General features: G+C 48.9%; 1 protein-coding gene across 4 annotated transcripts; it reads right to left on the bottom strand.

Annotated features, from left to right (window-relative positions):
• On the bottom strand, positions 1-23,097 carry Rnaset2 (ribonuclease T2). Of its 4 annotated transcripts, none has more exons than XM_050135887.1 (10): positions 22,852-23,097; positions 20,444-20,504; positions 17,255-17,307; positions 16,170-16,227; positions 13,765-13,835; positions 12,437-12,550; positions 8,912-8,957; positions 7,038-7,112; positions 5,465-5,700; positions 1-1,915 (listed from the first exon to the last, which is right to left on the bottom strand). In XM_050135887.1, the coding sequence occupies exons 1-9, from the start codon at positions 22,950-22,952 to the stop codon at positions 5,500-5,502; spliced, it is 780 nt and encodes a 259-aa protein (XP_049991844.1). In that variant the 5' UTR covers positions 22,953-23,097; the 3' UTR covers positions 1-1,915; positions 5,465-5,499. The 4 variants fall into 4 exon arrangements, with proteins under 4 accessions (XP_049991844.1, XP_049991845.1, XP_049991846.1 ...); XM_050135888.1 differs by having other exon boundaries at positions 1-1,837; XM_050135889.1 differs by lacking the exon at positions 1-1,915 and adding an exon at positions 5,154-5,359.
• Between the last annotated feature and the right edge of the window lie 3,045 nt (positions 23,098-26,142).

Genomic DNA, 26,142 nt, shown 5'->3' with positions numbered 1-26,142 from the left:
CAAAATCAATGTTTTTAAAATTGAGTAATACCTACACAGGAGATTCTGAGACTCGGTCTGCCCATTTTCTAAATGCCCCTCTCTCTATGGCCTTTGTGCTGCCCCAGCCACATTCTCTGCTTTCCAAGACCCATAAATGGTCACGTGGTGTTGCTAGTTTTAAAATGGCCCTGATGAACTCCTATTATCGATGGCATTATTAGTTGTCATGCTTTCCTTGACACACGAGCATCCAGATGCGCTTGTTTGGGATTTCCCGAACCTCTGTTTCTGTCCTCAGTAAAATGCACGTGCAACTTTAAAGGACAAAACCAGGTCTCTGAATCAGAGAGGAAATGGGGACGTGGGCTGTGGCTGGAGACTAGCTCTGGTGTCTGCACTTGGTCCACTAAACAGCTTACAGAAGACATGGCACAGGGAGAGAGCAAGTGCAGGAAGGCTGGGGAGCGGAGGTCAGATGGGTGATGGCTTGGTAGTACCTTGGCACAGTCCTGCCAGGGTTCTGGTACATGGCATAGCTTCACCAGAGACCTACACAGAAATCGTGTCTCTTTTACTAGCTTCTCGTTCGGGGTGAAGCCAATAAGGCATGACACACACGCAACCACACTGACAGGTTCTGACCATGCAGCAACTGTCCGTCTTTCTCAAATTTGGCTTCCTCCATCTGCTCAGAATTCTGTGGCACATTAAAGAAGAGGGGGTCTTAAGGCAAATACCATCTATCGTATGAACTCTAGGAGGGAGGTCACCACAGGGCCATCCTGGAGAAGTGCATGCTGAATGGAAGATTCCAGCTCCACCCACAGGGGAGGAGGCCCAAGCTTGGACATACTGGTGCGGCTCTACTGCGCTGAGCTCAGAGACTCCAAATACAGATGTCACCAAGCAGCATCTCCCCATCAGCTCAAGGACATTTCTCTCCTGCCAGCTCTTGAAAAGGGAACATTGCCTGCTTGCTCAGCCTTCCTTGGAACCCTCCCCATTGTGCTGAAGCTTTGCTGTGCTCTGCTGCCTGGAGAGCTGCCTCCATCTTTCCACAGGGTCAGGGAGGTCTAGACAGTCCAAGAGGGCAAGAAACATTAAGAACAGTACATTGGAAGGTAGGAAAAATTATGTAAAAAAAAAAATGGTATTAAAGTTTGGCCAAAAAAAAAAAATACAGGGTAAAGAAACAGGCAGTGTCCCTGCAAAGCTCTGCAAAACAGGCAACAGCCTCAGTTCTCAGCCTCCAGGGCTCCTAGGTGTGAACTCCACCCCAGAATCATCTACTGTGGTGGGTGGGGGGTAAAGAAATGCAACCTTCCTGCACTTAGCCCTCTGCAGGACTTCACAGCAGGGTGTCAGGACGAGCGTTCATCTGAGCATGAGTCTCAGAGCATGCACAGTGCCCTCCACTCCTTCTGCTTGCCTTCTGCATCTGCAGGAATCCAAGTGTGTGTCGATGCACGTGAACTTTGCAGGTTGTGAAAACAAAGCTTTGGAAGTTGGTAAAATTTCTCTTCCTTCCTTTTCCTCCCTTTTTCTGGGCATCAGAGACCCAGTGAATTAAGGACCAGGATGGTGAAGGAAGAAAGCAGCTCAGTGTGGAGAGTGAGAGCATCCTCACCTCCACGGTGTGGGCAAAGGATGCAAGCAGGAGCTCGTCTCCTAGCAGTGGATCCATCGAGTAAGCAAAGACACCGGAGGGAACAGAAGCCAGGTGCCGGCGTGGAAAAGGAGCAGCTGTAGCAATCCTTGTGGTGGCAGATCAGAACGGGAACTGGCATGCACTGTGACTTGCTGCCGATGCAGTCGATGCAGACATAAACGTGTGTAAAGAACAGTGCTGGTCTCCCTGGAAAGAGGCGGGAACACTTGAGAAGGATCTGGGAACACTTGAGAAGCAGGCACAGGCAGCAGCTGGGGACTCCCGCTGGAACAATCATGAAGAGAATGGCTCTTAACTCACAGAGTGAAATAGGACACCCGAGCCCACTGACTGTAGGAAATGAATACAGAGCATGATAAGGGAAGGGTATTTACATAACTTCAGAGCAATTGCAGAGGCTGAAAGGAATCTTCTCAAATGAATACTCATTCATGTACTCCAAGGGGAAATGTCTTCCCATCTTCTGGACTTCATGCCAAGTCTCACGCCGTTAGTGCGTTAACAGGGTGTTAAAGCTAGAGTAGGAATTTTCCCATTTACCGGAGCAAGTGTGTCCCGGGTGATCCGTGGAGAGAAGGTGCATTCAGGTAAACCCACTGAGCATCAGTGGGCCCAGTGGAGAGCAGTGAGCTGCAGGCTGAAGACCCATCCTCTAGTGGGCAGAGTCCAGAGTGGCATGCGCAGATGGCCCAGGGAAGAGACGGGGGCTCTAAATTAGGTCGGTGATGGGAAGCAAATGCAATGCGATGCCTTTCAGGGTTAGGGTAAAACTGAAGGCCGTTCAGAAAGAGCGGTGTGATGTCAGCTGAGGGGCGTGGGAAGCCATCGAATGCTAGCTCTGAGAGGGGCGGAAGGGCTGGTGATGACCACTCCTCCATACCACGCAGCACGGAACGGGAGGCACTGCTCCAGAGCTGGGCAAGGCATCCTGGGTCGGATCCACACACACCAAGGCAAGAGGTGACGGCAGCATAACTGTGGGTAGAAGCCAGTCTTGGAGACCGTCTCCTCGTCTACGTTCCCTTTAGTGTCCTTTACTGTTTCAGCCAGTGGCTTGGCAGAATAGAGATAGGAGGGAAAACTAAACTGAATGCTGGGAAAAAGAAGGCGGAGTCAGAAGAAGCCATGTAGCTGCTGCCAGTAAGCCACAGCCACGTGGTGATACGCAGATTAGTAGAAATGGGCTAATTTAAGATATAAGAGTTAGTCAGAAATACGCTTAAGCTATTGGCCAAACAGTATTGTAAGTAATACAGATTTCTGTGTGATTATTTCTGGAGTCTGTGCAGCCAACAAACAAGTGGCCTCCCCCAACAATTCCAGTCAATTTTATAGGGAGACCAAGGTGGTCACAGCTGCTTTAGTGAGATAAACCTAAAAAAGTTCATGTTTACTGACTTTGAATACTAGTATTTGGAACTGGACTCCCCATGTCTCCCCTGGCTCATCAAAGCCCACACACTTACCTGACTTGGCCAAGGCTACTGAAAACTTATTTTCAACCTGCTTGCCATGCAGTAGGCCAGAACACAAACAGGAAGAGAAAATCAGAGCACTGCTCAAGGGATACGTGATTGGACTGCCGTGGGGTCAGGAGGATCTCACGTGCTCAGCCTCAGGAGGACCACAGGGCTCTGGCACACTCAGCTCACACCACCCCTCTCAGTCCACAGCCCACACCTTGCCATTGTGCCAGCCTGTTTTAATTCAGGCTGCTCTAAGAAATGCTCAGACCAGAATCACAAATGTGCCCCATTTGAAAGGATGACAATTTGTTTTAGAACAAAGGAAGACTAAGGTAAAGTCTGAGGACTACTGCAAGCCCCGCCTCCCTCGTTTCTCCAAGAACATGAAAATAAACAGGTGTGAAGAGGAGAGACAATACAGCCTCCTACTGAAATCATCTTCTAAACAAGCCAAGGTACACAATCCCCCACAAAAGGACACTGAAGAAGGAGCCAGTAAGTCCAGAGAGAAGGCAAGCCCTTACTCACCCATGTTTCCAACTGGGTCCTCCCCACCACTCAACACCAACCACTAGTTCCAGAGTAGCCTACCCTTTGAACCCACAAGTGAAGGGGTGCTGGAAACAGATATGCACGTGGGAGAAGCAAAGGAACAAACAGAAGAGGGACTGTGGTAACAGGGCCCCCCCCCAAGGCCATAGCCCTATCCCAGCAAATAAGCAAGGCCAGCTCCTTCCTCTAACACAGAAAGGCTAAATAAAGGACTGCTTCTGATCAAGCCCTTGCTAATGTCTAGACACACACTGTCTAAATACACACCCTGTGCTCGGAAGAGCTGGGTCCTTCAATTCCACCATGATGGCAGCTGTTTTACGGATCCACGCGCCAGATAAATCCTGTTAAACTCACAGCATTTCAGGTGTGTCTCACAGATACAAGTCAGGTTTGGCTTCTGACCAATCTGAAAGCCTTTTTCTAATTGGTAACAGATCCACGCACATCAATCAACACAGCAGTTTTTGATGATGTTGTTCTGAGGATAAGCAATTTAAAACATTTTCACATTGTACCTGCACTATCTAACTAACTAACTAACTAACTGTTAGATAAGCAGGATGGGTGGGGCCGGCGCAATGCTCAGCGGGGAAAGTGCTTGCTGCACAGTCGGATTGTTAAAGACAGCAACAGCCAGTGTGAGAAAGGACGTACCAGCATTACAGAAAGTGGAATGTAGCTATAGGAGTGCTGCCTCGAACACAGCTCAAAGATGTGTGGCGTACTAGAAACTGTGGAAAATTGCATCTCCAACATAACTGAAGTTTAGGTTTGCCGAGAATATGTTTCTGCTAAGATGTGTGCAGACTGTTACCCACATTGGCTCCCATTCCCATAACAAAAGGACAATCCTAGCACACAGTAGGTCTTCGGGCCCTATTCACTACCACTTTTACCATTTAGTTCAAAGGGGGTGGCATTGGAAAACTGCTACCCATAAAGTCCTGGTCCTCTTACCAAGAAGAACACAATTCTGCCAGACAGGCGATGACCCTGGACAACACTAATTGAAAAGAACATTAATCTACTTCAAACTAACTGTGGCAGGATCCTTGCTGTGTAAATCTACCATCCCACCAAAATGGCAAAGCTTGCAGTGTCTGTCTCTATAAAACATGTTTAATTGCTCCATGTTAACTCAGGGCAAGGACCTAAAGAGATTTACAGGTGACAATGTATGTGCCACCTTTTAGCCCAACATCTATAAAAACTGTCAAGTATTTCTGCCCATGGTCAGACTCTGGGCACGCACCAGGCTGCCAGGCCAGGCACACACTGGGCTAAGGAGTTGTCCTTTGTCTGCATTCCCTGAGAGGGCAGAGTGAACTCTCACTGGGGAGAGCTAGCTCACTGCAGCAGGACGACCTGGGTGGGATCCCCAGAACCTATGCTGGAGAAGATGATCCCAAGAGTATCCTCTGACCTCCGTAGGTTCCGTGGTATGTGCACACACCCCATACACATCATACATCACACACATACACAATAATAATAATAAAAATTTTTAAATTTAAAAAAAAGAAATGGAATAATTTAAACTTGACCAAAATAAAAAAATTCTGTGTCGAGACTTCCAAGTTCTTATTGGCAATGTGAATCCAGCTGATTCTGGACAGGAAGTAAAGCCTGACCCCAGCTGCTTTGCTGGCAGCTGCCAGGAAGAACACAGGAGCCCCTACCAATCAGACTGGACAAAGACCAACTCATTAACACACAAGGAAAAAAGGCAAACACATTTTAAGAAACTTACAGTGGATTTTTAGAAAGCAATTAATTTGTGACTTTTTCTTACTTTGTGGAACATAAAATATTTCCAAAATGTGAACATCAAAGTTGGGTCTTTGCAGGCGGAGGATAGAAGATTGGACCATCTTCACAGACCATCATCCCGTGTGTGGAAGCCCCCGTGGCCAGCCGGGCATCCGGCCTGAAGGACAGCCGCTCATCTGGCTCAGTGCAGTTTCGCAGATGGAGGTCCTCCTTGGTGAAGCATAACTCTATTTGACCAACAGTTTGTACACTCTCTCCCTAAAAATAGAAAATGGTAGACATTTCAGAGTCCAGGACCCATGGGTTAGTATCGATCTGGGGATCACAGCCTCAGCACTTGAAAACAGAAGCCGCGGCTCCAGATCAGAGACTCCAGCCTCTGAGCAAGGCCTCTCAGAGCAGAGGAGGGTTCAGGGGAACCTAATGGAGGCTTGCTCCTCACAGTCACCGAGGGCTCACCTCTGCTCGCCTGGAAGCCTGGGGTGAGGAGGTGTTTTCAGCTCGGAAGACAAAACACAAACAAACACAAACTGACCCAAATGTGCCCATAGCACACATGGGGACCCTGGCAGAGTAAATGTCAAGATACTCGTTCCTGGCAGCCAAGAGCATCTGTTTCATCTGGAAATGAGACAGTAGGCTGCAATTAAAGTGACTGAGAGCGGCAAGGTAAGAGCTTAGACTACCAGGTGTGGTGGCACACAGAGAGGCAGGTGATCTCTGCAAGGTGGAGGACGGCCCGGTCTACACAGTTATATAACAGAGAAACCCTGTCTGTAAAACAAAACCAACCAAATAAATGAACAGACAAAAACAAAAAAACAACAAAAAAACCTTAGAAACTTACAAATGCTTAACTTAGAACTCTACTCCTTGCCCACTTTCTCTTCCCCTTCCTCTTCCCTCTCCCTCTCCCTTCCTCTTACAAGGTTTTCTCACTAGAATGAAGCAGCACAGCCTGTAGTGCTATACAGATCTAGTCTTTGACCAAGCAGCTGCCATCTTGGTGAGTTCAGCTGTGCCTCTTAAACAAGATCAGGCCATAGGGCTCCTTACTGTTTACATTCTTTCTTAGAGGGGCGGGAGGATCATGTGACCCTCACCTGCCTATCCAGCTGCTTCCTATTTCCTGCTTCAGGCAATGCTACACTAACAGCACGTGGTGTCTGGGAGGGGCTTGAATGTATAGACCAGAGAAGACTAGAAGGGGCTCCATCTATGTGGCTGAGGAAAAGCCCTCACCGCTGCTGGGTAGACATTCTGGTGTGGGCTTTTAGGAGAGCAGCACCCACGACCCTGCAGGTAACCCTCACCCAGCTCTGTAACTAAGCTCAATAAGCTCATGGGTTCGCCCGAGTGATCTGTGGTGGAATCATGCCTCGGGGGGCTGTTGAGACCTTAAGAGGGAAAGCAGATGTTTATGTCTCCCCAAGGAAGGAATCTGAGAAACACACGAGATGCTTCAAAACATCTCTGTGCTTTCCCATACACTTGCCTGTACATGTATATACATGGAAAATATGCCCAGATGTAACTGTCCCAGAGTAAAGCCATCTTTTCCATAGAGAGAATAGGATGCAGAACACAAGTCTGACCTGTTCTGGCACAAGGCACTGGATTTTAGGCACCACGCCATAGATCCTGGTAAGCGCATCTCTGAAATCTGCAAGCTGGGATTAAATGAGAGCATTAGCAACGAACAGCAGAAGTCCCACCCTCACTGATTCTCTTTAAAGAGCATCCCCGACACACAGAGGACCTGGAGGACAGCCTTAGAGAGCACGCCCCACACACAGAGGACCTGGAGGACAGCCTTAGAGAGCACGCCCCCAACACACAGAGGACTGGAGGACAGCCTTAGAGAGCACGCCTCCCCGACACACACACACACAGAGGACCTGGAGGACAGCCTTAGAGAGCACGCCCCTGACACAGAGGACCTGGAGGACAGCCTTAGAGAGCACGCCCCCACACACAGAGGACCTGGAGTACAGCCTGAGGATGTTCTGGCTCCATCACTGAAGGACAGATCACTATGGGCTCTGCCCAGGAGGCCTGAACATCCCCAACAGTTTGTTTTTTCTCTGTTCCACCTTCCTCTCCACTGGGAGCTTGACTCTTCCCTATCTCCAGCCCAGTCCAGTGTCTCCCTCCTATGCTATCTTGCCTAAAGCCACCCTCGCCAACTGACTGCTGGGATCCCAAAGCTTTTCCCCAGGCCTGTTCCTGCCTCAAATCCAGCAGCTTCCATCGCTCACCCTTGGCTTTCCCTGGAGATCCTCTCTGCCTTTGACCTTGGTAACCAGAAGGCTGTTGAGGACACAGGTCCACTAGGAACTTCCCAGTGCTTCCTGTGTCTCAGAGCATGGCATGGCCCTTACCACCCCAGCTTCCTATTTTGGGAAAATGCCAGGTCACCACCTCCTCCACGGGTCCAGTAGCCCCCATGTGCCACAGAGCACATGAGGGGACAGGGGCTTGGATGCTGATGCAAAGCTGAATGCCTGCTGATGTCAGATACTTTTGGACCAGTTTTCCAAGTCACTGTCTCGTACTCCTGCCACCTTACCAAGTGCATGAGGCAGCTCAGCAGCAGGTAGACCCTGCCATTCCCATCACCATGGATACCATCTATGAACATCAAGCCAGGTGAAACTGTAAACACAGCCCCCTTCTCATGTCAGTTTGAGCAGAGTCCGGGTGAGCTTGGGGAAGCCCTACAAACCCACATCCTGGCATTTTCCAGAAGGGTCTAACTTAACTGGCAGCTAAAGCTCCTTTCAAGGCCAGGCTCCAATTCCCTACAGTCCACAGAGGGAGAGATACACACTGACTGGGGAAAGGAACACACGGTCCTGCAGACAAAGCTGTCGGGTTACTACCAACAGGGCAAAGTGATGGCCGTGCCCATGCCTGGACCGCAGAGGCTTCTCTGGAGCTGTTTTAAAGCCACACCCCACAATAAACACAAAAAACACCTCAGAGAACCGTCTAAAGAGAGTCTGTGAGCTCTCCTGGTAGCCCAGGTATATTTTAAGCTTTTGAGTGACAGCTCTCTTTAGAAAAAAAAAAAACAGACAAGCCATAACTGAAAGATCTGCATTGCACATGTCCTTCTTAGTCAATAAGACATGGCATTACTTCCTGTGCCACGTAACTTACATGAAAAAACAAAAGCCAGTTTCTTTCCCCTCAAACACCATGACATTTTTCAAAAGCACATTTCACACTGTGCTGAGGCCAAGGACTACTGCTCGGCAGAACCGTGGATCTGCGCCTCCAAGTCAGGGGCCTAAGAGCCTTAGTGTATGTTCATATGCAAACGCAAACAGTTCAAGGAAAACCTATTTCAAGTCGTGTATCCTGGGTCACTTTAAAACCCAACTGCAGCTCACAAGGTGAATGGATCCCACCAAACTCCCCAGTGACAAACATTAGATACCAGACAGAGGCTGCAGGTAAGACTTACCTGGTAGTAATTGATAGATGGCTTGATCCCAAATTTTAGCAGCACACTAAAAGAAAATGTAAAAATTAGCTGCATGAAGACAGCACAGCACACTTTGTTCTTCCCTTGGATTTCACATTGAAAATTAAGACGCTGTTAAAGGAGAGTGTACTTTCTAACTTCCACAATAAATCCATTAACAGGAACAGCAGCAGCAAACCCTGTGCAAGCTATGACCACACAGGCTCTGCAGGATAGCTTTTCCTGAAGAACTGTGCTGGCCAGATCGTCAAAGAATTTCAGTGCATGTAGCCTAGAATCCTATCAGAGTTGCTCACAACAAACTTAATACTGGAGGCACAATGTCAACGTCCCTAGACCACCCACTGCAGAGAAGTCTCTGTGGTCCCACCACAAGATCCCGGATGGCTCAGGACTGTTGACACCAAGGGGTAGGTTGGAGGCTGCAACTCTTCCTCTCTACTTGCCATCAGTCTGTGGCAGCAAGGGGCAAGCAGGAAATGCCCCCAAAATCCACACAAGTGTGCCGCTGCCTGCCCTGGCTGTCAGAATATGATTAACACAGTTCCAACAAAGTATAAAATATTCCAACTTCAAAACAATATTTATTATAAGTCACAACTTTAGTGCTTTGATAAACTGAGCTTAACCTGTTATTGCCATTTTTGACCAGACTTTTTACTGCTGTTTTTACGGCTGTGTTTTAATAACATTACTGGAAAAAGTCGTTTAGCACCTGTGGCCACACACTGCTCCACCTGATGCAGGTGGCCCAGGAAACACAGCAAAGAGAAAGATGGGCCAAGCTGTCTCTTGTCCTCTTCTGAGTGAAGACAGCGGGTGCCAGCCCACGTCTGCACTGGCGGGAGCTCAGAGCTTCTCAGCCTGCCGCCTTTACTCCACGAAGTAGGTGAGCATGATTTACAGTTTATGATACCTTGTTACATCTTATGAAATGGACAGGTATTCTCCATTGATGGAGGAATTGGGGAGAGTAATCATTCTTCTACAATTTTTTTTTTTTTTTTTGGTCATTTTAAGCAAGCACTGCCCACTGGGAGTGCCTTCCAGTTATCAGGCCTCTGGGATCACTTGCTGACAGCCAGTGGCTGTAGCTAGACAGCAGTGTTTCAAGGGTGAAGGCTCCGATGTGTCTCTAACAGGAGACACTACTAGGCGGCAAAGGCCGCAGACAGGAGCTACTTAGATGCTTAGGCCTTTGCACCTCATACAATAGCTACTCTCCTTCCTATGTGGCTAGATGGATTAGCCTCAACTCATACCACAGTGTGGCTACCAGGCTGGGCCCGCTCTCACCAACAGAAGCTCCCTGTGGGTCTGTCTGTCAGCCTTTCTGGAAGGGCAGTCTCTTTTTAACTGGTGCCTTCCTGTGCTCCAGAAGCACAAGATGAATCTTCTTGCAGGGGTTCTTCACATGGCTTCTAAGTACCCAGTAGGTTTCTGAAAAACCTACACTTTGGGGGTCAGGGTTTCCAAGGGTTTGTTCTTACCGCAAGAGATAGTGTGTTCTCAGAAAACCCCACAGCTTAAACAAAATACACACACAACTCATGATGCTGAGTGTCTGTTACAGTATCTGGCATGTAACTCCTAGTGTATGTATGTAATAATGCAGATATTTGGATGTTTTATTTTTTCTGCTTTGAGACAGGGTTTCACTGTGTAGCCCTGTTTGGCCTGGAACTTGCTATGCGAAGCAATCTGGCCTCAACCTTATAGAGATCCACCTGCCTCTGCCTCCAAAGTCCTGGGATTAAAGGCATAGGCCACTGTACCCAGCCTAATAATGCAATTTTTTAAAAGACAAAAAGAACTTCAAAATCTGAGTACTGCCCAACTATTCTTTTTATAACATGGGGATAAGATCTAAAGAGGTCATATAACCAAAATGTACAACTTATGTCAGAAAGGACCCTGTGCTCTGTCTGCTGATGGCGTTCAGGCCTTCGTGGCTATTCTTTGGTTATCCCATCTCTCCAAAGGCACCTGCCCCTCCTCTTCTACTGCCAGATTAACTGATTCAAATCCCAGCTGTTTTTGAGCGAAATGACACAGAAAACTGTGTGTGAAATGGTGACACATCACCATAACTGTGCCTGTGCTAAGGAGACAAAGCCTGTGTGTGCACAGCCAGCGCCTGTGCTAAGGAGACAAAGCCTGTGTGTGCACAGCCAGCATCTGTGCTAAGGAGACAAAGCTTGTGTGCGCAGAGAGCCAGCGGAGGTTTATTCATCTTTTAAGCAGATTTAATTCATGAACCTTAGATATGATTGAAAAGCAAAGAATCTTGGGATTATTCTCATCTGGAGCTCTGACTAGAACAAGCTGTACAGAGGACAAGCAGTGTGCGGACACTGTAAAAAGCCTTCATTTTTCGAGACATTTATTCCTCACATGGCTAGAGGCTGGGAATCTTAGGATCAAAGTTCTGGTGTCTGGGGATCACTCTTTCCTCATAGTCTGTATTTCTGTGCGCTTACATGGGGGTATTAACAAGCTCTCTAGCTCTCCAGGGCCTGCAGTAAAAGAACTAATTCCACTCAGGAGAGCTCTACACTCATGTACTGCCCGCCTAAGGGGGAAGATTTCTGTCTACAAAATTTTTGAGGCAATTTACGTTCAGCCCACTGCAGGCTGAGCTCTCGCTGATGCCCTCCTTTCTCTCTTCTGGCTACTGGCTTATCACGTTCAGTCTCAATAAGAAACTCTTAAGAGCCAGCAAGATGGCTCAGAGGTAGAAAAGTACCTGCCACACAAGCCTAACAACCTGGGTTCAATCCCCAGAACCCAGCTGTGCCAAGGTGAAAGAAGAGAACCATCTCCAGAGCTGTCCTCTGACCTCCACGCGCGCATACACACACACACACACACACACACACACACACACACACGCATGCGCACACACATGCACACACATGCATGCGCACACACATGCACACACATGCATGCACGCACACATGCATGCACACACACACATGCACACACACATGCACACTACACTCAAACAATAAACAAATGAAAAGCACAGTACACTCAGCACAACAGAAGCGTCTGGATGAAAAGGGTCAGGCTGGTCCACCGTCCTACAGAGCATGCTGTTCTTACAGATTCACTACGCTGGTGTGGTGACGATATATTCCCAAGTCCAGAACTGAGGTCAGGGCAGGCAGTAAAAATCTACATGGTTTGGCTCATTTCTAGGGCTTAAAGGACCCTTCCCTCCACCTCATGCTTTTTTGAGGAGCACCACAATCGGATACAGAGATCTATTGAGGACCGGTGTCTCTAGGGGAATGATCTTAAGGCAGCAACTTTCTCAGAGGTTGTAGGGATGATTCACTAATGACAACTCAGCACCACACGGCAGCCTGGGTCTCTGCTCTCTATGGTCATTACAAGGATCAAAGATCTGTCAGGGGCTCAACCCCAGGAATGAGCCCACCACAGCATTCAGGACCCTAACACACAGCCCCAGGGCGACGGCAGAGTGAGATGTCCACACACCTGTTGAGGTCGATCTGCTTGTACAGGTCCAGGCTCTTCCCGAAGTACTTCTTCTCAGAGTTGAGGGCATCCACCTGGGCAGCGCAGGTGCCGTGCTTATCCCATTCATGTTTCCTGTGCGGTGCAGCATAAGAAAGGTCAGACCCGTGCTCTAGAGCAGAGCTGGCGCATGCACTGAGCCTGTCAGTGCCTTCACAGATACCCTGGGCCCAGGCCCAGCCACGTGCAACAATCTCCAAAGAGACCGCTCAGTCTTCTCATGTTTCTATCTCAAACCCCTTCCAGGGCACCTCTACAATCACAACACACTCCATCCAGGCGGTGGTGATGAAGCCTATATCCCCAGCACTCAGGAGGCAGAGGCAGTTGAAGTACTTTCTAGAATACAGGCTATGAAAGACAGTGAGTTCAAGGCGTACCTGGGCTGCAAAGTGAGTTCACGGCTTCCCTGAGCAGTTTAGTGGGCAGCTTTCTCAGAACTAACAACGCTGGGAGTCTAGTTCAGCAGGAAAGCACCAGAAACTTGGACTCATCTAGTGAGCTAGTCACCACCCAAGCTTTGACTGAACGTCCTGTTTATCTAAAAGTGATTCCGGCCTACTCACTGCAGTCCACAAACCCTGAAACAGTACACCCTCAAGAAAAAGCCATGCTCAACGCTGCGATGCAGGAAGCCGGCACCGATTACATTCCGCTGCCTTAAGGCATTTTATCAAACGAGGAATATTTCTAGGTTAAATTAAGAGGCCTGGAAAGATATTATTAGCTGTAATAGGAATTATAAATTTTCACATTGGAAGATGTAGAAAAAAATTACCTTCAGTTGAATTAATTTTATCTTCTTTAAAAAACAAACAAACAAAACAATGCTTTTCAAACAACTGGGTTAATTCCAAGCTCTTGCTAACCTGGAAGAAGACTGTCCCTGTGAGACTCACACTGTCTCTGATCAGGTTACCATGAGGTCACTATCTCTAAGGCATGCTCTGTGTGTGTGTGTGTGGGGGGGGTGAGATATTTGGATTGATTTTTAAATATGCAAGCATTTGATTGCTGAATTTTAGGAGAGAGGACTTTTTAAATGAAGTAATGGATGAAATAACAAGAGACCAGAAAATAAATTCATTACATAAATTCCACCTGACCTCATTTTTAACCCACTGGACAGAGGCCCTCAAAGCTACATACCAGAATCCTTTCTTGACGCCCTCTAGTGACAGGATCTGTCCCCTGTTCTCTGTGCCTCCCACAGCTGACACCCAGGACACCCTTAGAAATTCCTCACATCTGTGTTCAAATGCATATGGCCAACGGGAATTCAGACTTACCAGAACCGGCTACGGTTAGAGGATGGGTGGATCACATCGGGCCAGTAGATCTTCATGTCTCGCAGAAGGTCCTGTATGTAATTTAAACAAAATGTTTGCCCAATACCTAACAAATTCAAAACTTCTAAGCAAACTTAACAAACTAATAAACAGAAAGCATTCAAGCTCTAACAATTTAAATGAGCAAAATGAGTTTGTGTTTATTCTACATAAAGCATACTGAAGTAGCCGCAAGTGAAAACACACAAACTCTTACAAGAGAATGACAAGGCCAGGCGACAGTGGCACACATCTTTATCCCAGCACTCAGGAGGCAGAGGCAGAAGGATCTCTGTGAGTTCAAGGTCAGCCTGGTCTACAGAGCAAGTTCCAGGACAGCCAGGGCTACACAGAGAAACCCTGTCTCAAAAAAAAAAAAATCAAAAAACAAATAAAATAAAGAGAATGATAGACTGATGAAATGATCCTCTGAAGCCACAAAGACACGTGAGGAACCTTAACTGTACTGTGGGAAGTGAGAGCAGCAGGCTGTACTATGACTACAACCACAAGAAGGTCTGAAAAGGGCAAATCCTGAGACACAATGAGATCCAAGGTCGCCTTGGGTATCAGGAGTGACAAGAAAAGGTGGGGACAAGTGAACACTGTCACCTCCTCCTCCAGTGCTGTCTGCTGTCACCTCCTTGTGCCTCCTCATGGACCACTTCCCTCAGCCTAGTTTCAGCCCCAGTGAGACCTCTGGGGATAGCCTAGAGTGATGTCACTTACAGTCAAACAAGCCCACTTTCCTGTTGGAGACAACTATGTCCGACCATAACACTACACAAGCACACCAGGACTTTTGGGAAGAGAAGCAGTAAGGATGGCTACTGCAGACCCACTGGCCCAGCACCAAAGGCTGCTCGACCCTGGTGCTCTGGATTTCCCTTCCAGGAAGCGCTAACCCACTAACACAACTCATTTTCACTGGTCCTTTTTCCTTCATCTTTTAAATGCTAGGTTCAAGCTTTGTGTAGCAATAGTATCATATTCAAGGAGGCTTACCCAAGGTTTAACTGTTGCTAATCGAAAATTTTGCCTAGTACCTTGATGTTGTTTTTCACTTGCAATATAGAGGACACTGGCAACTTTTTACAATCTCTATAGAAAATAAATAATTTTAAGAAAAAAATAACTTTTTAAAAATATGTAATTTATTTCTATGTTATATGCATTGGTGTCTTGCCTGCATGTGTGTCTGTGTGAGGGTGTCAGGAAGTCCTGGAACTGGAGTTACAGACAGCTGTGAGCTGCCATATGGGTTCTCAGAATTGAACCTGGGTCCTCTGGAAGAGCAGCCAGTGCTCTTAACCACTGAGCCATCCCTCCAGACCCCAAAAAATGTACTTTTAATAAGCTACAGTCAGCTACTCTTGACAGCCTCACTACCTAGTTTTACCTCAACATCTGTTTCCTGGAGGACCTGGCCAGACAGGGACAGACTTGGCATCTGGATTCCTGGGGAACCAGGGAAGCTTGAGGTTGTCTGTGCAGTTTTCATGTGCCCCTGGCAAACTTCCACTGCTCAGCCCAAAGTGTAGGACGGACTGACAGACAGCAACTACTCAGTGGTGATTCAGAAGATAGCTAGAGTGTATGCATATTCAGACACCCAGTACAGCACAGTTACTTTAGCACTCAGGAGGCAGAGGCAGATGGATCTCTTTGAGTTCGAAGCCAGCCTGGTCTACAAAGCAAGTTCCAGGACAGCCAAGACTGTTACACAAAGAAACCCACCTATCGGGCCTGCCATGTCCCATATGCCACCCCAGGTACCCTGACAGGAGTTGTTGGTGCCCCTTCAGGAAAGGTGAACACGCGGGAGCAGGTTTGCCATGCCGCGCGAATCTCAAGAGCACTTCTGTCCCGTGATTCTGTAACGGGAATTGTGATGCCGAAGAGGCCTGCCATGTCCTCCTCCTCGGAGTTCCTACTTAGAAACCATGCACCTTGGGTATCAGGTGCCTATTCTCCAAGCCACAGCTGTCTGGAAATGTCTCACCCTTACCACACAAACCAAGTGCCCACTTTCCCTCACTGGCCCAGAAGCCCCAGAGCTAAGGTCTAGCTAGCTCTGGCATGTAAGCAGACGGGTCCGTTCTATCAGGACAGGCACTGCTGCCCCCTGAGCTGTTCTAACGTCCATTCAGACCTAGACCAGGAGGTGGAAGGTGGATTTTTTTTCTTTTTGCATGTATGGGGTTGTTGTGTATAGCAATCATTACTAAAGAGACCCAGGGGGCTCAGTCCTGGTGAATCCACTCCTTCAATTTGAAACACGACTTTGAAGGTACACTTATGAAGGATGAATTCATTTAGTTCAACTTTCTATTTGCAACAGAAGTATAATAAAAAAAGATCAGTACCTTAATCTCATCTAAGTTAAAGTGCCAGGATTGGTTACAATCTTCTGCTCTATCAGGCCTTGAAATCCAAATGTTTAAGAAAAAGAAGAAATATTAGTCTTGGTGAAGAGGCCTTAGTCCACAACACTAGAAAGCACTTCTCTTAAAAATCTACATGTGAGAGAGAAATTCTAGTCAGGAACCCCGTACCCCCCCCCCCCAGAGCACATCAACAAATATGAGCAAGGAAGTCAGGACCATGAGGGGTTGGTTCACCCACTGAGAAAGTGTGCCTGAACTAATGGGAGCCCACCAAAGCCAGCTGGACTGGGACTGAACGAGCACGGGATCAAACTGGACTCTCTGAATGTGGCTGACAATTGGGGAGGCTGAGAAGCCAATGATAATGGCACTGGGATTTGTCTCTACTGCATGAACTGGCTTTTTGGGACCCTAGTCTATTTGGATACACACCTTCCTAAGCCTGGATGTAGTGGGGAGGGCCTTGGATTTCCCACATGGCAGGGTACCCTGCCCTCTCTTAGGACTGGAAGGGGAGAGAAGGAGGATGTGGGGGGGAGCAGGTGGGAAGTGGGAGGAGGGGAGGAAGTGGAAATTTTGATTGGTATTATTTATAAAGTAATAAAAAAGAAATTTAATAAAAAAATTTTTAAAGAATGGTTCTGAGCAAATGGTCAGCTTGACTTTGTTCTGGAAAAGGAGCAAATGTAAGAAAGGACCCGGGATCTTTGCTTATCTTTGAAAAGGGGGCTGGAGAGATGTTCGGTACTTAAGAGCACTGGTCTCTCTCCCAGAGAACATGGTTCAAGGCCCAGCACCCATATGGCAGTTCATAACTGCATGCTCACTCCAATCCCAGGGACAATGCCCATTCCTGGCTTTTGCTGGTACTGGGTACACACATGGTACACAGACATACATGCAAGTAAAACATAAAAGTGTGTGTGTGTGTGTGTGTGTGTGTGTGTGTGTAAGAATCTGGTCAACAGAATAAACTTCTAAAGAGAGTAACATGTCTCTAGTGACTAGACTCCAGCTAGCTTTTCCCGACTATCTCATTGGGTTTTGCTACATTAGATGCTTGCCATAGTCCATGTATTGTCCAATAATCCAGAGTATCTCTGCAGCCGTCAACTTCCTGGGGAAAAAACAAACAGACAAGGAAGGTGACTGGTTGTGTAAATATTTATCAACTCCGTTTTCTTTGAACGTGCATCAACTAGACACAGGCACACCACTAACAGACAGTAACCCCGGGGTTAGCATTGTATAAGTTTACTCTAGCACCGCACTCATGGGAAATGCCAGGGCTAGCAGTCAAGGTCAGTCCTCAGCTGCAGGGAATCGGGCAGCTAGTCTCGGTCTTTCCATGCACCCACAGGTATGGACAGGCACATTTACCTACGAACAATCTACATAGCAGGAGCAAACATGTAAGAAAACCCTGGCGCTCTGTGACTCGCAAGCCTGCTCTGGTACCAGACCCTAACGCAGTGAACTGGTAGGTGCTGGACACTGGACGCCAAAGAGTGTGACGGGGTGAAAACAGGAGCGTTTTCTCAACTTCAATCACAAAGATAAAATCAGAGATGAAAAATCTTAGTAAGATAAAATTATGGCCCTCCAAGGGGTTTAGTTAGGATGAAACTTTCCCACAATAAATGATAATAGAAATAAACAGACTCGGGCTGTCAGACTGGATGAAAAGGAACAGAACTCAGGACACACACGTGCACACCAGGAACCAGGCAAATATAACACCTGGACCCCGCTACTACAGACAGACATCATGCCCCTCCTGTCCTGATGTCTCCCACCACGCGGCCTCTTTCTATGAGCCGTCTGAAGAGTCCAGTTCAGGCGACTGGTCACTAGTGAGAGCTGCCTGCTATCGAATGACTGAACGACTAGAGATGGGAGCTATACCCCACACGTACACCTCAGCCTACACCCCGAGTCCTTCCTTAAGGAAAGTTCATTTCCTACAGGCACAGTGTGACTGAGGTGCAGAATCAGGGCTGAAGGCCCCTGCAGAGCTCCACGGCCAGGCCCCTACCTGACCTAGGACAGAAACTCAGACAAGAGGCGGCTTTCTTCTTCAGTCGGCAAACGCTGAGGTCTCGTGGAGCCTCTTGAGATCATGACAGGTGTGTCCCAGCATAATTCATGTCCGTCTACCTCACGGGGGTGTGGAGGTGGGGGGAGGACACAGACACAGCACTTGTAGCTAAAGAAGGGCACAGCGAGGCAACAGCACACCCATAATTCCTCAGGCAGGCCAGACCCGCCTGGTGCCTGCTGCTGGAGGGCAACTCCTCTAGGGCTGGCCTGAAGCAAGCTTTCCAGTGAGGTCTTCTCCACCTAAAACCCTCATGTGCCGCGCTCCCTGTACATCCTCTCTCTCCACCCCCACACTGGAACCAGGGACCCAGGTCAAGGGTATGACTTGGCAACCATAACTGAAAAATCAACTTCATCTGTCAACAGGAAATTAAGATGGAGGAAGTGAAAGAGAAAATCCCCACTACTCCATGCCCAGGGAGACAGAAAGGCAGGAAGGCTCTCAGCCTGGCAGGAGAGCAGACTACAGCAAAGCTGCGGGATACGCTGTATATGCTTCATAAGTAAGAGGTCCCAATTTTTAAACTCAAACAGGTTTTCAGAAAAAACTATCAACAACACTAGTGCCCAGTCAGCAATATGACAAAAACTCCAGGGCCAGCTCTTATAAACCACCCGCGAGGATGAGCCAGCGCAAGGCCCCAGCTGGCAGCACTCCGAGAGAAGTCTCGGCACCGAGAGCATAAAGGACACAAGGCATGAAAGGAAACACGGACGTGGACAGAGGTGCCGACCTCAAGGGGGAAGGGTATCGTGGCTGCCAAGCAGAACCGTCTTGGCAGCGGGCAATGGCCTTCTTCAAGCACACGCTGCCCATTGCAGGCACCTGGGTACAGCTCAGTACACAGAGGGAAGTACAGGCCTACTGAAGGCAGAGCCGTGGGCCCCAAAGATACATCTCTGCCCCAAGCCGCCTACTGTGAACATCAGCTCCTTTGGAAATAGGGTTTTTAAAGATATAATCAAAGTAAGATGAGGCTCTATTAGGTCAGGCTGGGCCCTAAATCCAGTTAGTGTCGGAGAGACAGAGATGCGGTGTGTAGATCTTTGAATGAGATTGGCTCCCATATTTGAAGGCTTGGTTCCCCAACTCGTAGAACTCTGTGGGAAGGGTTAAGTGTAGTGTGGCCCTATGGGAGGAGCTTTGTCCCTGGAGGTGGGCTTTGACGGTTCAAAAGCCCATGCCATTCCCAGTATCTCTCTCGGCATCTTGTCTATATCTCAAGATGTGACCTCTCAGCTACTGCTCCTGAACCATGCTTGCTGGCCACTTGGCCACCATGCTCCCCATCAGGGTGGTCACAGACCTAACTCTCGGAAAATGTAAGCTCCTAAAAAAAAACAAACAACAACAAAAAAAAAAAAAGAAAGAAAAAGAAACCTCTTGCTTCTCCAAGTTTCCTTGTGTAGTGGCATTTCAATTGTATTTTAATAAATAAAGCTTGTCTGGGGATCGGGAAAGCAAAGCAGCCACACTGGAAGCCTTACAGACCAAGCAGCAATGGCACACACCTTTAATCCCAGCAGCCACACTAGCTTGCCACAGAAACCACGTCTTGAATCCCAGAATGAGAGGATTATAAAATGGGAGAAGACAGCTCTCACTCACAGTCTCATTCTGAGATTCCTGGAGGCAGGATCGCTATTTCGAACTGAGGTAGAGGTAAGAGCTGGCTGTTTTGCTTTTCTGACCTTTAGGTTAAACCTCATTTCTGTTTCTGGGTTTTTATTAGTTGTGTACCAGCCTTGGTCTTGGTGTCTTATCATGGCAAAAAGATAAATAAATAACTAAGACACCATGAAGAAGACAGACACTGGAGTACTGCATGTAGAAGTCTAGAACACCCAGGACTGTCACCTCTAGTGGTGGGCAGGAACAAACGCTCCCAGGAAGAACGAGTCCTCCTGATGCCTTCTGCAGACTCCCAGCCCCGGCACGGAGAGGGAGTGCACTTCCAGTGTTCTAAGCTGCACCACTCGGGATTCTGTTGCCGTCACCCTCCGAATCCTACACACGCAAGTCACTGGTCAAGCGGTCCAGTCACACTTCAGGGCAGATTTAACATACCTGGCATACAAGGTGGGCACCTGCCCATACAAAACAACTCATACAGGCCTACTGGATCAAGAGGGCCGGCCAAAACAGAGCTCACCTTGCAAACTGTTGGGGGCCAGTGCTGGGTCAAAATTAGTTTCTTCCACTCATGGCTGCCACTGTTAAAAGACAAACGTATTTTTCAAGGATGTGTCCAAGTGACAAAGGCTCACCTATCCAGTCAACCCACTCTTTCAACAAGGAGAGTCTACGGGACTGGACACATGACCAGGAACAGCGATCCCTACTGTGATGGATTAATTTAAAATGCTGCAGGATCCCTGGTGGTGGGGCCACGTGGGGGCAGACAGTGGGCAGAGGGTCCCAAGAGCAGCTACTCTCAGTCAGGGACAGTGCAGAAGACCACGAGGAGAGACAGACAGATGGGCACGCCACGAGACCACACACACCACAGGTCTCCGAAGGCAACTGGTCCCGGTCAGGGAGATACTGCAGTGGGCAAGAGACAGAGACATGGATAGGCATGCCATGCAGTGTGAGGTTGAGTATTTATTTATTGAGTGGGTTATGGAGAGGAAAGTAAGAAGGGGAGAGGAGCAGAGAGGGGGTTGGGAGGGAGACAGAAGGGGGAATGGGAGAAGTGGGCAGAGGCAGAAGCTGAGAGGGAGACGGAAGAGACTCAGGCTGCAAGCAGGAAGGACACCTGCCTGCCTAAGCAGACTGGAGGGGGCGTGGCTTGTCTCTTAAAGAGACAGGACAGACCATTACACCTACCTCCTGAAGTACAGGCCACAAAGGAAGGCAAAGAATGCTCTAAGAGCAACAAGTATACCAGGGCACATATCTGTGAGTAATGGAGAATATCAACAAAGTGGAGGGGCCAAGTGGGTGGGGTAGAGCTAGGAAGGCCTGCTGATGGAAAGTAACTGAGCAATAGTTGCCTTTTTCAGGGGACTCAGTATACAGACTCCTAATTTCTTCGCTCTCTCTGTGAGCTCCCGAGGCTCTGAAGATTTATCTTGTTCCCCTCCATTCACGTGCCAAAACAAACACGACCTGAAGCCACACTGAAGTCCTATCAATACCCTATTTGGCATTTAGCTGCCCTTACACCCGTGGTGACAGGATGTTACTTCAGAGACCACTATGGATATGAATGTCACCTGCAGCCTAGCCTGGGCTCTAGCCACAGCCTGACCTGGGCAAGCAGACTTGGTACACATTATCTAGGGTACGGTATGTGATGTGCTCTGTCTTGTCACATGTTCCCTGGACCACAGTACGCTCACCAAACTGCTTTTATCGCAAGCCTGTGAACTGAGGCTCTCCCAATCCAGAGACTTCACAGAGAAACTGTGGGACTGTGGAGCTGTAGGGTGGTTATCCCTAATGGTCACATGTTGGAGGCAGAGTTTAGGCAACAGCGGGGGAGTTTTTAGATATGGGACCGACAGGGAATCATCAGGTCGCTGGCAGTATGCCCTTGGACAGAACTTTGGTAGTTCTGCTGGGATCCTGACAGCCGCCATAAAAGCCTAAACAGATGCTGAAAGCCTTCTCTACAGAAGAGATGAAACACACTAATTAAAGCTCTGACCATCCCCATTTATTTGCAAAGGATCACACTGAGCCGGGAAGGTAAGGCTCAGAATAAAACTCAACCAAACTATCTCTATGTGTTTTTCAGATAAAAGAAGGTATGTCCGTTTAATAAGAGATCCAAGGCCTCACCTACTCCAATACTCAAGGAGAAAGTCAGAGAAAAGGAGACCCACCCAACACAAGGAACTCACCTGGCCTTGGGGCTGAAATTCCAAGCGTAACCCAGCGGCAGACTTTAGGCTGGTTATAGAACTGTGCTCTGCAGCCTGAAGTCCTCAGCTAACCCTCACTGCCCCAAGCCCTTTCTATATCTTAGCTGCTCACAGGTACCAACTGTGCTGTGCGGGGCAGGTCTCCTAGCAGTAGGGCTCCAAGATCACACTCTTAGATAGGGACTAACTTTTGCACGCCCGCGCGTGCGCGCGCGCGCGCGCACACACACACACACACACACACTGCACACCACGACATGCCCGAAGAATGGTCCCTGCCTTAAATAGATATGAAAGCAAACAAATGCCACTGGCTTTTAGTTACTCTTTGGGAACACAGGACTTCTTGAGAGCAACGAAGCCCTACCTTTTCCGCTCCAGTGGTGCAAAAACACCAAAAGCTTTTACTAATCGACTGTTAGGCAGAAGAGGGAAAAGTCAGAATGTGTTCAGGGATTGACCTGGCAGAATGGAAGCAGAGATGATTAGAGCTAGCCCGTGCGTCCCAGAGAGAGCTAAGGGGCGCTTGCGAGCGCGGTGGGGGGGGGGGGGGGGGGGGGGGGGGGGGGGGGGGGGGGGGGGGGGGGGGGGGGGGGGGGGGGTGCGGGGAGGAAGTCCCCTGAAGAAAAACTTAAAAAGAGGAAGAAGGGCGTCCAGAAACCAGCCTCCAGCCCTGCCGGCTGGCTCTCACCTCCACAGCGGGCCCGCCCCGCACAGGCACCACAGCGCCAGGCCCCAAGCCAGCACGGAGACCGAGCCCGGGAGGGCGCCGCGAGCCCCCGCCGATGCCATAGCGCTGCCCCGGGCTCCACAGCCTCCCAGCAGCCTTCGCGCGCGCCGGCTCGGCAGCCCGACCGCCCGCTGCCGACGCTTCACCGAAGGCTTCCGCCAGTCAGCCGAGCACCACTGGGTAGCCCCCACGGCCACGCCCCCTAGCTCGAGGCACGCCCCCCGAGCCCCGGTGCACAAGCCCCGAGCCGCAGGCCACTCTCCCGAGTTCTGGGCGGGCACGCCCCCAGCCCGGGCCACGCCCCCGATGGCCCCGCCCAGAAAGTCCCCTGGCTTCAGTTCTGGAACCCTCAGGTCTAGGCCCACCTGACGGACACTCCCCCCACGCGCAAGGTCCCTGCCGTTTTGCCCCCCATTGCTACTGGGAGTTCGGTGCCACCCAGCTACAGACTGGATGGAGAAGGCTAACCCTTCTATTCCTCCTCTCTGACTTGTTTAATTCTTCACTTTGCCAGGAGTGTCCGGTTCACACCCATGGACCGCACACAGCCAAGGATATGGTATGATGTGGCTCAACCCAAAGTCATAAGCTGACTTAAAACATGAGGGTTTTTTTTCTTTCTTTGTAATTTTTAAAAAGTCATTTCATGATTCCCTCGGATAAGCGTTGTGGATAATACATTGTGTCACATTGTCAAAAGGTTGGACACCCAAATCTAGATAATGCAGACTCGCCCACAGTTCTGTTTTCTCTCTCGTGGATGAAAATGATCATTAAAAAGAAAGCAAACCCCAATACCTCAAATCCTACTTCAACCACAGCCCTGTCTGTTTAAACATCTCAGAGAAGCCTGCTTTGGCTCCTGCCAACAAAAGCCAAAGGTGGGCTTCCTAAGGCCAGGTGTTCTTAGGGAGAGTTGTTGCAGGGATTAGCCGTGGACTGGTAACATCATGGAAGGGGCGAAGTAATGAATAGTCTATTTGAGGCTCCTGGCTCAGCATAAAAGATTGGAGTGTAGCTTTACAGCTGTTGCCAGTGACCAACCTCTTCTTAAAGAGGGTGAGCCAGAGCCCCCTCCGCCCCGGGGAGAGGAGGGCGTGGCCATGGCTTGGGTAACAGCGCTTTGTTCCTTTGGCGGTGTCAGTCTCGGTGAGGAGCTGGAATTCCTGGGCACAACTTCTGACCTTGGCCTGACTTTTATTTAGGTCACGTGAGGAAGGGACAGCTCTTGCAGTAAGTCATTTTCCAGAACTCAGCGAATGAGGGGTTTCATTTCGTAACATTTGCCATCATTTGGAAGGAGCCACCCAGACGCTTCCTTGATTCTCCTCAGCACAGGTCTGTCAGCCATGACAAAGCACCTAGGATTCCTCGGTCCCTCAGCAAGTGAGCTGATCAGAGCAGGGGCCCCTGCTTCCCGCTCTCACTTGCATGGATCCTTCAAGGTCCTCTACTTTATAGTTGTGATTATAATTTTGTATTCCTTAGTGGGTGGGCTGTTTTTTCACACAGGGTCTCAGTCCGTAGCTCTGGCTGACCTGGAATTGACTATGTAGGCCAGACTGATCTCAAACTCACAGAGATCTGCCTGGCTTTGCTGGATTAAATGTAAGGCCCCAGTTCATTCCTGTTTTGAAAATGAACTTCCAAGTTCTATAACTTCTCAACCTCCTAAATTTGAAGATGCTGGGTGCAACCTGTCCAGCAGGATCCTAAACAGCCCCATGCAGCACGGCCACTGGAGACAAGTTTGCGATAGGATAGAGAGAGGGGCTAGCTAGCTTAGCAGGAAGCCAGGCATCAGGGAGGTGGAGACATTTCGGGGATGACTGGCTCCCATAACACAGTGTGAGGGGACAGATGAGGTTTGAGGGATGGAGCTCGCCTGTGTAGCAGCAGGTCCTGGGAAGGAGTGGGTGGCAGACAGTGGTCGCCAATATCTGTGAGTCAATGTCCTTAAGTCTGTTTAGACCCCAGATATCAAGATGCTTTCATGACATGACCTATTGGGGACCTTCCAGTTTTTATACCTATTTGGATTCCCTTGGCAGCTTTTGCTAGATTATATTGCAGTAATGAACTGCCCTGATTTTGGTGGCTTATTGCGACGTAGTGCCCTTTCCAGACGCAGCTATAGCCCATGGGGTTGGTTTGTTTGTTTGCTCTGGACCTAGGATGGGGATAAGGAAAGGAAAGGAAAGGAAAGGAAAGGAAAGGAAAGGAAAGGAAAGGAAAGGAAAGGAAAGGAAAGGAAAGGAAAGGAAAGGAAAGGAAAGGTAAGGTGGGGAAAGGAAAGGAAAGGAAAGGAAAGGAAAGGAAAGGAAAGGAAAGGAAAGGAAAGGAAAGGAAAGGAAAGGAAAGGAAAGGAAAGGAAAGGTCCAATGGCAAAGCAATGTTTTTGATGCCCAGACATATTAGCAAGGATGCTTCATCATCCAGTGGAATCCTTTGGGTCAGGATAGTCCAAATAGTGAGACTGGACATGCAGAACCAGCTCGGATCTGATTTACAAATGGCTACAGTGAATATAGATCTGAGCCTGCAGCAATTGAAGGTGCCAAGTGTCCAAAAGTGAACCTTTAAAATATCACATGCCCTGACACCTGGATGTTCTCAGGAAAGGCCCTGGGAATGGGGCGGGGTGGGGGAGGCAGCGGCCAGCCAGAACAAAGAGAGAGCACGCCCATTGTGTGCAAAGTGGAGCACACCTCTGGATGATTTCCAATGGGAAGGCTGGGCAAGGGTCAAGGCGTGCAAGATTAGGCCTCTTCAGACAAGAAGGGCAAAGCACCAAGGCACCTGGACGGCGTGAGGAGGCGCAGGCTTCAGAGTTGAGGGTGCATCCTGGCTGATAGGAAGAACCTGAGCTTAGTTCAGATTTTCCCAGCCATGAGTCTGTGAACCAGGCACACCAACTGACTTCTTTCTGGCCCACTTTCCGTTTGAGAACAGGAAAACACCAGTCTCAGGAGCCTGTCACGTGGCTTAAACAGATTACACCCAATCCTCTAGAAGATTCCTGGGACAGAGGCTAGGCACCCTGTAGTTGGGACAGGCAAATCGCAGGGAGCCTCCTGGGGAAACTGCCTTGGGTTTGATCAGAAACTTGTGTGTGGTTCCTTCTTTTCCCATCAGTTGTTAGTTCTGAAAGTCTTTGTCATACTATGGGGAATCCTACTGTAAAACTCCTTTGCAGGCTAAGACTTGAGAACAGCCAGTTCTGGTTGAGGTACCTCACCATCTCAGGCTGAC

The sequence above is a fragment of the Alexandromys fortis genome, unplaced genomic scaffold (assembly GCF_014885135.2).
Source record: "Alexandromys fortis isolate MF-2015 unplaced genomic scaffold, M_Fortis_MF-2015_v1.1 scaffold_23, whole genome shotgun sequence".
Taxonomy (NCBI): Eukaryota; Metazoa; Chordata; class Mammalia; order Rodentia; family Cricetidae; genus Alexandromys; species Alexandromys fortis.
The sequence above is the reverse complement of the archived record's forward strand: the minus strand, read 5'-3'. Positions and strand labels throughout refer to the sequence as shown.

Excerpts from the sequence above, each read along its gene's own strand:
- Rnaset2 (XM_050135887.1), bottom strand. The coding sequence starts at position 22,952 with ATGGCATCGGCGGGGGCTCGCGGCGCCCTCCCGGGCTCGGTCTCCGTG. Across the intron at positions 12,551-13,764 it reads TCTAACCGTAGCCGGTTCTG|GAAACATGAATGGGATAAGC; the intron begins GTAAGTCTGAAT and ends TGCACCGCACAG. Across the intron at positions 5,701-7,037 it reads AGTGCCTTGTGCCAGAACAG|GGAGAGAGTGTACAAACTGT; the intron begins GTCAGACTTGTG and ends TTCTATTTTTAG.